Raw genomic sequence first — 14,730 nt, forward strand, 5'->3', positions numbered from 1 at the left:
TGTCGTCCAGTCCAGTCACTTTGTGCCTTAAGTCTCTGCATTAAAATACATGCATACAAAACCAGGTTATAAAATGTGGTCATTACATTTTACTATAAAAAGTGTACAGTGAGTTATACCTATAAATGTCACCCAAAGTTCATATAATTGTCCGTTTTGCTTTTCCATCAAGTCCTTTAGCAGCTACGACGGGCCCAAAAATTCTTGCATATTTCCACACTTTTCCATCAAAATATGTGGATTAAATATAAACTATTCAAACAAAGCTTTATACGGCTTATCTATGTACAGCAACTGTGTTTGAAAATATAAATATTTTCTTTTCGTTTGTCAACAAATTTGAAAAGTGCGAGACATGGCTTGTTTTAAGGGTGGATTTTATTGGAAGAACAAGTTTGTGCGTCAAAATGTGTGTATTTATTTACAGTTTAATTTCAGGTCCGTTTTTAACAGCCAAACAAATCAAATATGTTTCTATGTCTCTGTTAATAAACATAATTTGTTGATTTGGTGATCTGAAGTGTATAAAGTGCAGTCTGTTCTGTTGCAAGATGATGCCATATTTTTTGGAAATTAATTATTAAAATGTGCCAATGCTGTAAACATGACATTAAATAAAACATTTTAAAAGGAATAGACTTAATACTTGTCATGAATGTTTGAACTTGATGAAAAGTTGTGTTTTCTTAATGTTGACTCAGGTGTTGTTCCCTTAGTGACCACAAGAGGGTGGAGTCTACTAGTCCAAGATGGTATTGTTTGATCAAATAGAAGTTACTATTTCCAACATGACATTCACAATAGAGATTAATTATTAGAGATTGACTGATATGCGTTTTTTTCATGGCCAATGCCGATACTGATCAACTCTGCTGGTATTTTTTGGATATTTTGCCGATTCTGAATATTGTCCACAAATTCTATAATTAAAAATGACTATAAACATGTACACAGCCACAAGTGGATAAGAGAGTGGTGTAGTCACATTTTGTACAGGGTCCTCTTCAAATACAGCTCTGTGTGGGTCTTTAGGCATCGGGTCGTCCCAAACAAAATATGGGCCTGTGCTGTAGATTTAAGGTCCACAGCCAATAGGCTAAAAAGAGCAAATATCTGCCTGATATATCAGCCAAAGGATATACTGACCTATGTCTAATAAGTATAACCACTGATCAGTTTTTGTTTTTTTTGCTAATTACAGTATTTCAGTGAAAATCAATAGATCACTTAGAATCACAAGGGAGCAAGAAACCTTCTAATTTTAATATTTTTAAAATGAATTTGTTGTGTGAGCAAAATTTTCTGCAAACACTAGATATGGAAATTCAATTCTTTCCTCCTTGATAATTTAAATATTGTTTGAAGTTGCTGTTTTAAACTGAAAATCAACATTAGTCGTGTTATAACAGAGTTCCCTCATAAAATTACTCAGGATTGATTCATGTTTGAGTAATGCTGCTCTGTGAATTTATGTTTTCACCTACCCCCCATCTCCGCCCAGTTCCCTAAACTAACTTTCAGGTCATGGACGTAGGATTTAAAAACTGTTATATTAGCCATTAGCCATTTTTCAATAATACAATTTTTTATGAAAATCTGCTGCTTGCTCCAGAGAAATTCCACCATAATGAGGAGGGGCTTATCAGTTCTGTAACTTTAAACGGGAAGTCATTGGTCCCATTTCTGTTTGATTTAGTTTTAGATCAATATTGCAGCTTAGAAATGACAAAATTCGATGTATCTTATCATTTATGTCTGAGCAGTAGAAAAAGTCATAATATGAACTCTTTAATATTTATTTATTTATTTGCTCATTTTATTTACAAAGATTTGCCCTAAATGTCATTTGCGGCCTTTTAAATCCCCAAACGTTCCCTTACCGACCCAACTCTACCGGACCCCCTTATGCCCCCTTCTGGTCACTCTGTATATTACACTGTATGTATTATCACTCTACTCATGTCTCACACCGTGCTCCCAGGCCACTTTAGCTTGCTCCTCCTTCGTCGCCGCAATGATTGGCTGCGAGATCTTGCGTGGCATTGGGCGGGGCGCGGGAGGGGGTGGAGACTGCGTACTTAGCCCCTCCTCTTCCGGTATACATCCCTCCCTGACATAAGGTTTGGGCGGGAGTGCGGGGGGCTCATGGAGACTGTACAGCGGAGGATTATGGGGGATGTAGTGCGGGAAGTGCTGCTGGTAGTAAATATGATGTTGAGGAGGGTGGAGGATGTCTGGAGCCACCACACCAGGGGGGATGATTTGAATTCCGGGCTGGAGAGGGGTCACCGTTCCTGGGGCAGAGAGGCTACGACAAGGCTGCTGTTTATCACCATCCAATACCACAGGTTCAGAGACGCTATACCGGACGGGTTGGTAGGGGGAGTCCAAGTCTTCTTGGTCGGTCGTCCAAGCTTGGCTGCTGGGGGCGGAGTCCAGGGTATCGGTGCGGCCCGCGGAGGGGTCGGAGGAGGTGCCCCCGAAGTTGCTCTCGCTCAAAGAGGACACACCGGAGCTGGCACTGCCCGATAAGGTGGAGCTACTGCCATCCAGGACGGACTGTGGACTGGTGGGCGAGGCAGGTATAGGGTGCAGGGGTGACTGTGAAAAGAGGAGGGGTCGAGACAGGTTAGTATTAAGGGTGGGACGAGACGCAATTTCTACAAGACGAGACAAGACACGAGATTTGAATCCACGAGAATGAGACAAGATGAGACTTTGGGATGTCAAGATTATTCAGTTAACCAATAATTGTGATTAATCAGGTCATAGTATAATCGGAGTGACAGTTTTAGAAGATAAATTAAGGCTTTTTCAAACTATAATCCAAAAAAGTTCACATAAATGTTGACTCAACTGTTCACGTAACTCCAACTTTATCATTCAGGTTTGATTTCATAAAACTGGTCACACACTTGAGGAATAGTAACATGTTGGCAGGGGTAGAATGTAAAGTAAAAGTAGAAATGTAAATAAGTATTCTACATTCTAAGTATCTGCACTTTACATATTAACATGGATAATTTTTACTTTTACTTTACTACATTTGAGAGCAGGTATCTGTACTTTCTACTCCATTTTTGAACAAGGCTGAAAAGTAACAGTATTTTTTTATTATTATCTGAGACCTGAAAAGGCTGAGGGGTTTATTTTTTATGCAATTGTAGCTTGAGCAAATAAAAATATACAAATAAAAACAGTTATTCAGTTATATTATTCATTCAATTGTCTCTGCTGAACAAAATTCAGCACAAATCTTTTTAGAAGCTTCATTAAATCTCAAAATCTGAATGGGTACTTTAATACTTTTACTTAAGTAGATTTTTTCATGAGATACTTTTCCTTTTTTGCTCTAGTATCTGTACTTTTAGTTAAGTAACAAAATGAATGTTTCTTCCACCACTGCCACTTGGTGTCACAATTTTTGTTTTATTTTATTTCATATTTTTGTTTTCATTGTGGCATTGCTAGAGGCGTAACTCACCAATAGAAGAAAACACAGGGAAAAAAATCTCACAGGATCATTTTTCTCATGTGCTAAATCTTTTAAGATCCAGTCCTAGTTAATGTGGCTTATGTTTACATTCATGTTTGATGTTGTTGGGTTAATAAAGACATGGGAGGGGCATGGCAAATAGAGGTGGGGTAGAGGTAGTTTCCAAGTAAACTCAATAGGTCATCATAGAAAGATGGTAAGATGGTAAATTAAAATTAGAAATTGGCCAATATGCGCCAAAAAGTATTAGTATCAAATATCGATAACGGCTGATACCGATGCTGGAAACAATTGTCCATCCCTAATCAAATATTTGGCAAAAATATTATTGAATCTTTGGTCACCGACACCACAGCATGCTCAGGGCGGAAACAAAAGCACTGACCTTGGGGTTGAACTTATGCAGAGAAAAGCTACACAGTAAACCTTTAAACAGATGACTCATTACTGTAACGTTTAAACAAATAGAACAAAACTGAGAATGGGCTTTTTAGTTCAGGTTGGCAGGATAGGACATTCCCTAGAACATAAAAGTGTAGAGTTAAGTGCATACATCCAGTCACAGACAGACTGAGAGACGAGGCAGAGGAGGAGGAGAGGAAGAGCGGGGTACCTTTCTTAAGGAGCGCGCGGGGAGAGCTGGAGGGAGCTCGCTGCTCTGGTGATGGTGGTGGAAAGCGTCAAAGTGCATCGACAGGTGTTGGCCTACAGGGGGAGACACAGCAGGACTGACTGAGAGTGAGTGCGCAGAGAAGAGCAGAAGAAAGAGGGAGGAGGTGGAGAGGAGAGAGGGAGGAGGTGGAGAGAGGGAGGGGGGTGAGGGTGAGGGGTGAGGGCTTTTAAACGTGGTGCCACTAAGAAGAGATCGGGGTCGTGTCGTCACACCTCAGATCTTTTGGCCTTTCGACCTCAAAGGATGTTTCGCCTGTTTACAACAAATATGGCCAATTTCACGGATAAAATTTGATGTTTGAGTCTTTTTTGATAATATAAGAACAACATATCCTGTCATTTTATAAACATGTTAGTTTAGACTTCTGCAAACATGTCCTGAAATGTATGGGATACTTTTATCATTTGTGCATTTGTTCATTCAGTTATTTACACTCTGAAGAGAATCCTATTTTTTAAACATATATTGCAAATCTAATGACAATCACAACACTTCTTTTTCCTCAAAATTGTGTTCCCCTAATCCAAATGGCTGTTTTGTTTCTCAAATTGATCAACAACAAACTTTAAGTAGCTACTTCTGGGCAAATATAACTTCATCTGGCATATTGTTTATTGCCTGGGATCCAGAATACACACTTCTTCAGTACTTTATGAAGACGTGAATCTGGTCACCGGTGAATCTCGTTTTCAGATGGGCATGATTGACAGGTGGATTAGCCAATCACGGACATGCATGGTCTGGAGAAAATATCACAGAGGGCAGAAACACACTGGTGCTTTGCTCAGTAATTCTGCAGAAATCTGCAAATTCTGTTAATCTGAGGTGACATAAATTAGACTTTATTTGTAAATGACGCATGGACAATGAGCTCCTTTGATTCATATCCATCAATGAAAAATAAAATCTCATTGGACGATTACGTTGGCTGAGCTTGAGGCGCGATGGAGGGAGTGAGGACCAGACTGTCAAGATGATATTCTGTATTTGCCAAGTGAATATTTCATACACATATTTAAATCAAAATGTGCATATTTAATTGAAGCTTGTTAACATCTGAAATAGGGCTGAAAAATTCCATGAAATCAAAATCGCAATTTGAATGGAAGCAAAAGTAATAGTATTAAAACTCATATTAATATTATAAGAATGACGCTATAATCTATAATTACAAATAACCATGTTTTGCTGTAATAATAAGCCAACTATTGTTCATGTTTGTTTTAAGAACAGTATCCAATGAAATGGACTAGAAAGTATGACAAAATCAAAATAAACAAATAAATAAAAGTGTTAGTTGTTACCATGGGGCAGGTTGCGCGGTGGGACGGGTGGAGCCATGACACTGCCCACATGAGCGGACAGGAAGGGGAGGGGGTCTCTGCTGCCACTGTCCAAACTCCAGCTGCTGGGGGCTGTTAGTACTGCATGGGGATAAGAAGTATTTTAGTACTTAATACACGCAGTAGTACATATGCTGTGTGGTTCGTGTACCTTTGTCTGCCACAGAGAGGTTGGGGTCACTGCACGGTTTGCACGGTCCGATCACCTGGTGGAATAACGCTCTCTGAAGGTTGGTGGGCTGGAATTGATTCATTAAGAGTTTGGTAAAACATATGTAATATTAAAGATGTTTGATGTGGTCTTGGGCTTTACATACAAAATGCAGAAATTAAAAACTGGGCTAAATAATATTCAATAAAAAATGCTATCAAAAGTAATAGACTTTGCTACTACTCTCATGATATGTTTGTCAATGTTGGAAAATTACTTGATGCATTTACTTAATGTTATGTGTATCTTTTTATTAGCACATTAAAGCTACCATCTGTAATTTGTTCGGCCTACCCACCCCTTTTGTATTCTCACATATCATCACTAGGTGAAATCGACATTACCGCAGTCTGATAGTGCGCCAGCTTTAGTCTAACAGAAGACCAGAGAGGTGAGGGGAAGGGCAACAGGTTTCACATCTAACATCTACTGGTGAAAAACATGTAATAAACTTGCAGATGGTACATTTAAAGTACATGCTGACAAAAACATACTTGAGTAAATGCTTATATTTTGAACCTTGTCCTTTATCTAATTAGAAAAATAATATTTATGCAACTTGTAAGAAAGAGCCATATGAGTCACTATATGACACTTTGGACGAGAACTGATTAAAGTTATTCTAAAACTTTGCTAGCGGGAAAAAAAAAAAAAACATGCAGACAATTTAGAGAAATACTTACTTAATCCCAACTTTAATGTTATGTTTAAAGCAACCATTTTTTACTTAAATATAGATTAGAAACCCCTCAAATGTTTCCTGAAATGAATGAAAAGTACAGTCTATCCTCCCTTTGGTCTGTTACCTGCCCGTTCTCCATGATGTTGGGGTACATGGCACTGCTGGGGCGGTCTCTGGTCGGAGGCAGCAGCATCAGCATCTCCCTGTTGTGTCTGTATTTATCTGGGAGAGATGGAGAACCAACTGCAAACACCAAATAAGAGTTAGGGTTTAGAAAATGTATATACTGATAATAATATAGACGAGGCTATTGTGGCTCTTACTTCTGATGGTGGAAGGGGCGGAGTGTATCATCTGAGGAGGCGCAGAGTGGGTGGAGCTCAGGCTGGAGGAGGAGGGGCTTGCCTGAAACCAACATTTATATATAGTTAGACAGTGAAACATGAATGAAGAAAATGTGCTTGGTTTACACTCCAAAAGTAACATATAAATTATGCATTGAATTAAGAGTATTTGCTTTTGATATGAGTAAAATAAAAAATAAAAAACTGCACTATTACTAAATCCCAAAAATCAGGTTCAAACATTATTTTAAAAAATCTAGACATTGCTCTTTGCAGTGTACAACATAATCTATTGAGGCCAACATCAAATGTCATACTTTGTACTTCAACATCATATTTCCATTATACTAGTGACGTTTGGATTAGATTAGTTTATTTAATAGAGGCCACTGCAATTTCAGAAAAGACATGAATAAACATGAGTAAAAAAGGCAGAATTATCTAGAAGGATAATTGCTGGATAAGTACAATTCTAATTTTGTCAAACTAGTACTTTTGTCAAATCAGGACATGTAGTGTGTATTCAGAGTTCCCACATGTCCTGGAATTCCTGGAAAACAATTTACCTATTTTTCAGATATGGAAAATGCATGTAATTTTTTTTTTTTTTTTATAAATACCCGGAATATAACTTGTCCTTGAAAATTTCTTCCCCCTTTTGCTTTGCTGTATTAATTGACAAGTAACAGACGGTTACAGCCATCACAGTTAAAAATGAGCAGAAGGGATTTTTGGAAAACCTCATCTTAAACCCTCTTAAACCCTTTTACCCCTAAAATGCAGGAAATGACACCTCATTTGGAGCCCTGATTTTCCATTTTATAAAGCACAGCCACAGGGGCAGCACTCCATTCAAAAAAGATTGTTTAGTCAACACTAAATATATATGTTCCTATATGTTCTCCTTTCTTACAGAAGAACAATTTTGGGTGATCTTGGTGTAAATATACTATGTAAACATGCCCAATTCAGTGAATATATATATAAATGCGTGAGGATAATTAAAGTGTTTGCCTTGGGTGATACTTAATTTGCATCATTGTAGACTTCAAACTGCCAAACTTTGGATCAGTGGACAAACATTCTACCAACTGAGCTACTGTCACACGACCAATCACAAAATTCCAGAGCCTTATATTTAATTCTCTGCGCTATAAATCCACCTTCATCTTATGTGCGCTTGTTTTACTGACCTGTATGTCCCTGACCCGCACTCACCTGCATTCTGTAGAAGTCTTCTGGATGTTCTACCACCATGCCATCAGCCAGGATCAGGAGGTTTCCCATGTTCCCCGTCTCACTGGAGGTTTGAGAAGAGAGAGAGGACGAGGAGCGCACCGGGGTCAGAACGGCTATGGGGCTTTAGGGGTCATGGGGTCAAAAGGTCAAGCAGGTATGGTTAAGGGTAGGGTTTATTGTTTTTGAAGGAATTAGGGTAAAAGTAAAAGGGACGGGTAGACACCAAAAAGCAAAATCCAAAACAAAATATCCCAAACATGCGTGAGGTGGAAAGAGAATGGTGATGGGAAGAGGTGTAAAGGAATGGAAAGAGGTAGAAAGAGAGTAAGAGAGAGAGAAGATGGATTTGAGTTTTGAACAGTGACAATGGAAAGTGAAAATAGTATGAATCATATATGTTAGATACGTTGAACGTGGCAGCAGGTGAAGTTTCAAGCATAAGGCTCAGAGGGAACTATTTTTTTTTTAAGTTCTTCTGCTAACAAGTTAATTAACCCAAAACATTTTCCTAACCATAATCTTAACCATTTTCTCCACTTCAACATAATCTTGCTCCTAAAGTTAATTCTAATTTTAACCATTTCCCTAAACCTAAACAAGGACGCATTGATCAGGTTTTTAGTTTTAATATCAATAATTTGTCTTTTAGTAGGACATCTGTCAATACCTGATATCAACCGCTACCAGTTTAGGGACTGATTTATTTCCATCAAAACACAGTTGACTTACCACAACATTTATCCAACTGTGTTATTTACCCACCAAGTAACTGTCCTGGGTCTACATCAGTCACTCAATAGTCTTATTACGTCCAATACAAGGCCCAACAACGATATCGGTTGAACCAACACCCAATCCAGGTAATTTTCCCTAACAGTAACCTTAACCGTTATCCCGTTTCCTCATCACAAACATACCTGTAGTTTTGCTTCATTCACACACATTTAACACACAGACCCTGCATATTTAGGCTGTTCTTCTGCCAAACAAAAAGCACCCTGTTCCACTTTGTCATGTCATGCGGTAATACAGAACGTGCTCCACTGTGTTTTTAAACTCCATACATTTTCACTAGAATCATTTGGATGATTTCAGCCCTGGAATTGCCAATCTGTTCTGAACAAAAGGTAAAAGGTAGCTGTTAACTTGAAAACTAGATGTAAACCAAGTGATAATAAAGGGTTACTCAAACTTGTGTGAATGAAACAAAACAACTTGTATGTACATATGTTTTTGAGGAGGTAACATCCAACATCCAATTTTGCGTAATGTAGGACCTGACCTTACAATCTAACATTATCCATCTTCAAAAGTGTGTAATCCACCATCTTGAATTTACCTACTACTCTTTACCAAATAGCCTCTTATATAATGAATGAACATGTGTCAAGATGTTTTTTTAATGAACAGAAATGTAAACTGCGTCTAAAACATAATAATTGACAGTTATTGTAGAGTCTATGTCAGACCTGTGTCGGTGCACGAGTTTGAAGCTCTCTGGGCTCATGGGGCTGTGTGCGGTCAGGATCCCTCTGTGAGTGTTACCCAGTTTATCCAAACCAGGGAGGCCCTTTAGAGACACAAACGGTTAGATGTGTTTAATGCCATACTGTGGAACATTCCAGACAAAGCAATCCAACACAAGCAACATATTCCAGAAACAATAATACATGTTGATATCTGTATAAATATAAAAACCTAAAACTGTATTAAACTTTCTTAAAAACCCTGCACCTGATTTTTCTCATGTATCTGAGGAAAATGTGTCTGGCCCCAGAACAGGGATATTGTATGAGGTCAAAATAATAAATAATATAATCCCACACAGTTGTATTAGTGAATGGCTGGGAGATATTTCAGTTTCAACAAAGTAAAAACACACACACACACACAAAAACAAAAATATAAAAATAAATAAAAATATAAAGGTCAATACAATTATTTGGATTAGAAAGAATACTTGATCCATCCAGTTTGAAGACAGCACCAAGATTAGCATGTTTACAACAGACTTAATCCTCTCAGTTTAATTAGTTCCTTTGGCCATTGCACAAATCCTTCGTGTCAGCCTCATAGTATCTCACTTGTGTTTTTGAGGGCTCTTCTCTTGAGATTAACTGGCAACCTGCTTATTTTAATTTACTTAGCAAATCTTCAACAAATCTAAATAGTTTTGTTAAAGAAGGATTCATTTCCAAACACATCATTTTTGGAGACTATTAACAAAGGTAGTAGTAATAGTCATAAAAGATATTTTTTTTATTACTCACATGGCACAGACTGGTCCTCATCATCTGGAACTGATCGATGAGTTTTTTGTGCAGGGGACGCATTTCAGGGTGCACCAGCTTCTCGTGGACTGCTAAACCAACTCCCAGGATGTGCACCTAAAGAATAATGTAATTATTATTTTTATGTTTGGGTTTGAATGAATGTTCATATGCATTTGGATGTACCTGCTCCTGCATGAGGTCTTTGAGCTGTGTGATCTTGTCCGTGTCTTCAGGGTGACTGGTGATGTATTCTTTGTCAAAGAAAGCCTTAAAAACATCAAGTACAAAATATTCACTTTCTGTTTTCAAGGTTTTAAAGGTGTGCACACTGAACAGGCATTGTACAGTGAGCAGATTATTTTTGGGGCCTTAGACCAATGTTTAATGGCCCTCAATCCTCCTGTTGAATTGTAAATGATCACAGGTAGTACTTTTCAGTGGAAATTTCACTTAAGCCTCACTCACAATATATATAATTGTGACATCAACCTAAAATGTATGCTTTAAGATTTATAAAGGTACTGTGGCTCTGTCAAAGCTATGCTGAATGCACCCAGCTGATTGTGCTGACCACCCATCTTTGTCCCTCCACTAGGAATATGTTACAATATGCAACCCTCTGTGAAAAAGTGTAGACATCCCAAAGCAAAACATCTCCATGAAGACAAGCAGGTGACACATCCTCCAGTAAAAAAGTTACATAATGCACTTTATGAGACAAAAGGAAATCTGTGTATGTCCCACCTCCTGGTAGCGTGCAATGCCCCCGTTGACGGCGGCATCAATGACCCCGTTCAGGGTCATACTGAGAAGGTTGATGTTGCCCTGTAGCTGCTTGTGCTGGTACTGACTGATCAGAGTACGCAGCTCCTGGTTCTTATTCTCCACCACACTGACTGCGTTCTCCAGAGGGCTCACCTCCACCTGACACACAGATAACATCAAAGATAAAGCAGAAATGTTTTGTACTTTTTATACACATAAAAATGTATTCAATCTTTTCAAATAATACTACTTGCCTTGGCACTGGAGCTTGATGTGGGTATACACATTTTTTCATTTAGTGGAGCAAAATTTGTTTTAAAAAATGCAACTACTATCACAATACTCATTCACAGAATATGGACAGGCCATGCCTCATGTGAAAGCTCAGAATCTCCAAAATTCACTCACCGAGCTGCAGAGGCTGCACTAGCACTGATTCATAATTAGCTGCAGGTGCACTAGGGGTGTAGTTAGTGAGGATTTAGATCAGAGAGTTATTTTAAGCACTGAAACTGGCAACCCAAATGTAGGGCTCATTCTGCTTTCCAAATTATAACAAACAACTTGGCCACCATGCCCTATGTTTATGTAATTAAGAATAAATCAGCATTATAATTGATTTCTGTCTAAGCTATATTTGACTTAAATCTTTCTACCTCATATCTGGAGACACAGTTAAGTCATGTTTATGATATTTAATATTGAATCATTATATACAGTTCCTTTGAAAATCATTACACACCAGTTCTCTCTTCTCCACCTCAAACCAGCGAGAGATCCCCGGCAGAGGATGAGTAAGAATTAAGGTTGTTCTCTCTATCCATAGACTCTGAAACACACACAAAATACTTATTACTATTGGACTGTTATGTTAAACAGTAAAAATGGTAACATTTTATAATAACAGCACTATTGCAGCCTTAATAAACATGAAGAAATACTCAATTCATAATGAATAAATCTTTATTAAGATTTTTTTTTTTTTAATTTTCCTATGTATTTGAGCACAATTTGCATACAGACATATTGTATAAGCATCTTTTGAGGTCAAAATAAGTCCTCTGTGTGCTGTCTGCATCTAATAAGAAAGCATTTTAATGTTCAGTAATCAGGACCACTGTGAACTGTTTAAAATTAACTACTTCTGTTTTTCACATTTTTAAGGAAGTTTTTAAGAAGTTAGGTTATTACTTATTTAAAGAGGTTAGGAGCTAAGGTATTACTTAAGTAGTTCCTAAATTATGAATTGAGTCTTTCTTCATGCCATGTTGAGGATAATTAAGGTGCATTTATTATAAAGTATTACCATAAAATCAATACTCAATAATTCCTAAGTTTTTGTTGGTACCTTGAACTCGTTGTCCTTGTCCTTGGGGGCTTTGTGAAAGGGGCGGTCATAGCGGAACCGTCTCACGTTGTTGACTCTGTAGAAGCTCTTGATGCGGTCGGGCACACGGTCCATCTGCAGGACACTCACACTCTCTGGGACCGGGGTCACTGCATAGATCTGCAGGTCTGAGGCAAACACGTCAAAGGACTTATAACACCACCATGTATTTGAATGATGACAATGACAAAACATAGACGTAGAAAAGATAAATAAGTTCATACAAAATCCCAACATCAGTAAGTCCGGATTTTCATAAACTTGTATCTTAGTATTAAAGTAAATGTGTTAGGCTCTCGCTCTCCACCAAAACGTTATGAATCAAGATGAGATACTGCAGGTGAATAGGAAAAAAAATAAAATAAATAGCAATATCAGTTTGAAACTGCCTCTGTAGTTTACTTATATGAATGTATGAAAAAAAGAACAACACATTTTTCATCATCATGTTTTCATTTTTGGGACTATGAATCTCAAAAATAGATCGAGCCGGGTTTAATCTCTTACTTTATTGTTATACTAGATACAACTCTTTTTTTTTGGATATATTAATTAAAGCAAAAGAAAAATATAAAATCTGTCAACAGACAAAACGTTGTAGGAGTGAAGACGTTTCACTGCTCATCCAAGCCACTTTTCAGTTCTAGTCACATTACTGGAGGACACTGCCTTATATCTGTCTGAAGGAAGGAGCTAACTACACTGAAACTAAAAATACCTTTTGTTTACAGTTTGCATTTGTAGGATAGGTCTATTGTGCTACCCTAGGTGTGCACTGTGCCCGAGTCATACTTAGCATAGTCATTCGAGACCCTAATGAGTGATTTCACATGTATTAGCATCCTGGATAGCACTATTGTTTTCTTTGTTTTGCTTTGGGTCTGAGAGTGGAGTTATAGATAGGGAATAGATGATGTCTGAGGCGCCCATTCCTGCTTCTTTAACTCCCCTCTCAAACTGTTCTTTTCTTCACTATCTTCAAAGGAGTGACTAGTGTCTTTGAGATGGAGTTGTACGGCGGACTGGGGTCCAGAGGAGCTCTCGCGACAGTGTTGGTACATTGTCTTATGTTTAGTTTAGTTTAGTTTCTCCAATGTGATGCTCACTGCACTCTTCATTACACTGAATGAAGTAGATCACATTACTTTGTTTGTGGCTCAGGGTTTTGTTCTTTCCTTCTTGGTACAAATTCACATTTCACAAAAAGTTGAAGCAATCCGCCAAAATCTTGTTACATACAAGACTTTTAAGTTTGTTGTCTGTAAATGCCACTTTAACAGGTGATCCTTATGTCAATATGGAGGAAAAATGCATCTTAAGAAAACGGCCTTTGATCTCCCATATACATTTATAGATGCAAGCTGATTTCCCCTATGGGAACATTTGACCCATCCTTGAGAACTGCTGGGAAAACCTGTCAGGAGCAGTGGATGACTCAGCGCTCAGAGACCTTCAGCTCGACTACAGCATGTTTTGGGTTGACGGAGAAAACCAGCGCAAAACCACCGTACATGGATATACATCATTAGAACAATTCATTGTAAAGTTTTGGGCCACTGTACAAATATTAGAAATGATAGATGCAGTAACTGGAAATCTTAAACATGCAAAGAAGCCTATTTTAATCCTTCAGCTAGATACTGACTGTGACTCAGGGTCTGCTGACAAATTACCATGGCCTCATATGTTCAAGGATTGGTCAATATGGACAATAGAGTATACATATCCTAGCCTAAAAAAAGTAATTTGAATTAGCCAGGGATAGGTTTTGATTACTGAAATGTGGTTTAGTTTATCCCCATTGTCCTATTATATTGGACATGTTTTGAAAAGGATACACTGAGCGTCACACTGTAGGATGCCCTCGTCTGGCTGGTTTGGGTGCTGCATGGCTATGGCCTGTGGAAACTCTCCCAGCATCCTCTGCTGGAACGCCTCCAGTCTCTCATAGTCATGGCCACGGCACACAAACTCCTTGTTCTGGAGAGAAAAACAAACAAAAAAACATGTATTTATTTATTTTTCTTTCTTTTAAGTGGAATTAAACACTAAATCTACTTTGTTTTCTCTACTAAACTGTGTATATGGTGTTTTAATAGCATTTAATAGCTGGTACATTTGCAGCTTTCTGGTCAAAAATGCCCAAGTCTAAGTTTGTGCTGCCTTCAGTGGCCATCACAATTTCCAGTAGTTGGTGACATCACACAGGACTGCCCTGATGACAGCCCGGTGATTCTGATTAAAAACACATCCAGCTGCAGGGGTAGAGTTTTTGTGGATACTTATTAGACCTATACCGCTAGACCCTGCCTCTCCT

At 38.2% G+C, this 14,730-nt stretch overlaps 1 protein-coding gene across 1 annotated transcript in view; it reads right to left on the reverse strand.

Moving 5' to 3' along the window:
• Positions 1-1,840: 1,840 nt before the first annotated feature.
• LOC117370825 (dedicator of cytokinesis protein 3-like) overlaps positions 1,841-14,730 on the reverse strand; it is a 184,802-nt gene continuing 171,912 nt past the window's right edge. Inside the window, exons 41-54 of the mRNA XM_055221625.1 lie at positions 14,252-14,393; positions 12,375-12,541; positions 11,769-11,855; positions 11,006-11,185; positions 10,445-10,528; positions 10,259-10,375; positions 9,458-9,558; positions 7,968-8,109; positions 6,729-6,810; positions 6,530-6,648; positions 5,664-5,751; positions 5,474-5,593; positions 4,110-4,201; positions 1,841-2,601 (exon numbers count right to left, since the gene is read on the reverse strand). Of these exons, the coding sequence (XP_055077600.1) occupies positions 1,954-2,601; positions 4,110-4,201; positions 5,474-5,593; positions 5,664-5,751; positions 6,530-6,648; positions 6,729-6,810; positions 7,968-8,109; positions 9,458-9,558; positions 10,259-10,375; positions 10,445-10,528; positions 11,006-11,185; positions 11,769-11,855; positions 12,375-12,541; positions 14,252-14,393 (2,169 nt within the window). The 3' untranslated portion in view covers positions 1,841-1,953. The remainder of the gene's footprint in view (positions 2,602-4,109; positions 4,202-5,473; positions 5,594-5,663; positions 5,752-6,529; positions 6,649-6,728; positions 6,811-7,967; positions 8,110-9,457; positions 9,559-10,258; positions 10,376-10,444; positions 10,529-11,005; positions 11,186-11,768; positions 11,856-12,374; positions 12,542-14,251; positions 14,394-14,730) is intronic.

Source organism: Periophthalmus magnuspinnatus, chromosome 5 (assembly GCF_009829125.3).
Source record: "Periophthalmus magnuspinnatus isolate fPerMag1 chromosome 5, fPerMag1.2.pri, whole genome shotgun sequence".
Lineage (NCBI taxonomy): Eukaryota > Metazoa > Chordata > Actinopteri > Gobiiformes > Gobiidae > Periophthalmus > Periophthalmus magnuspinnatus.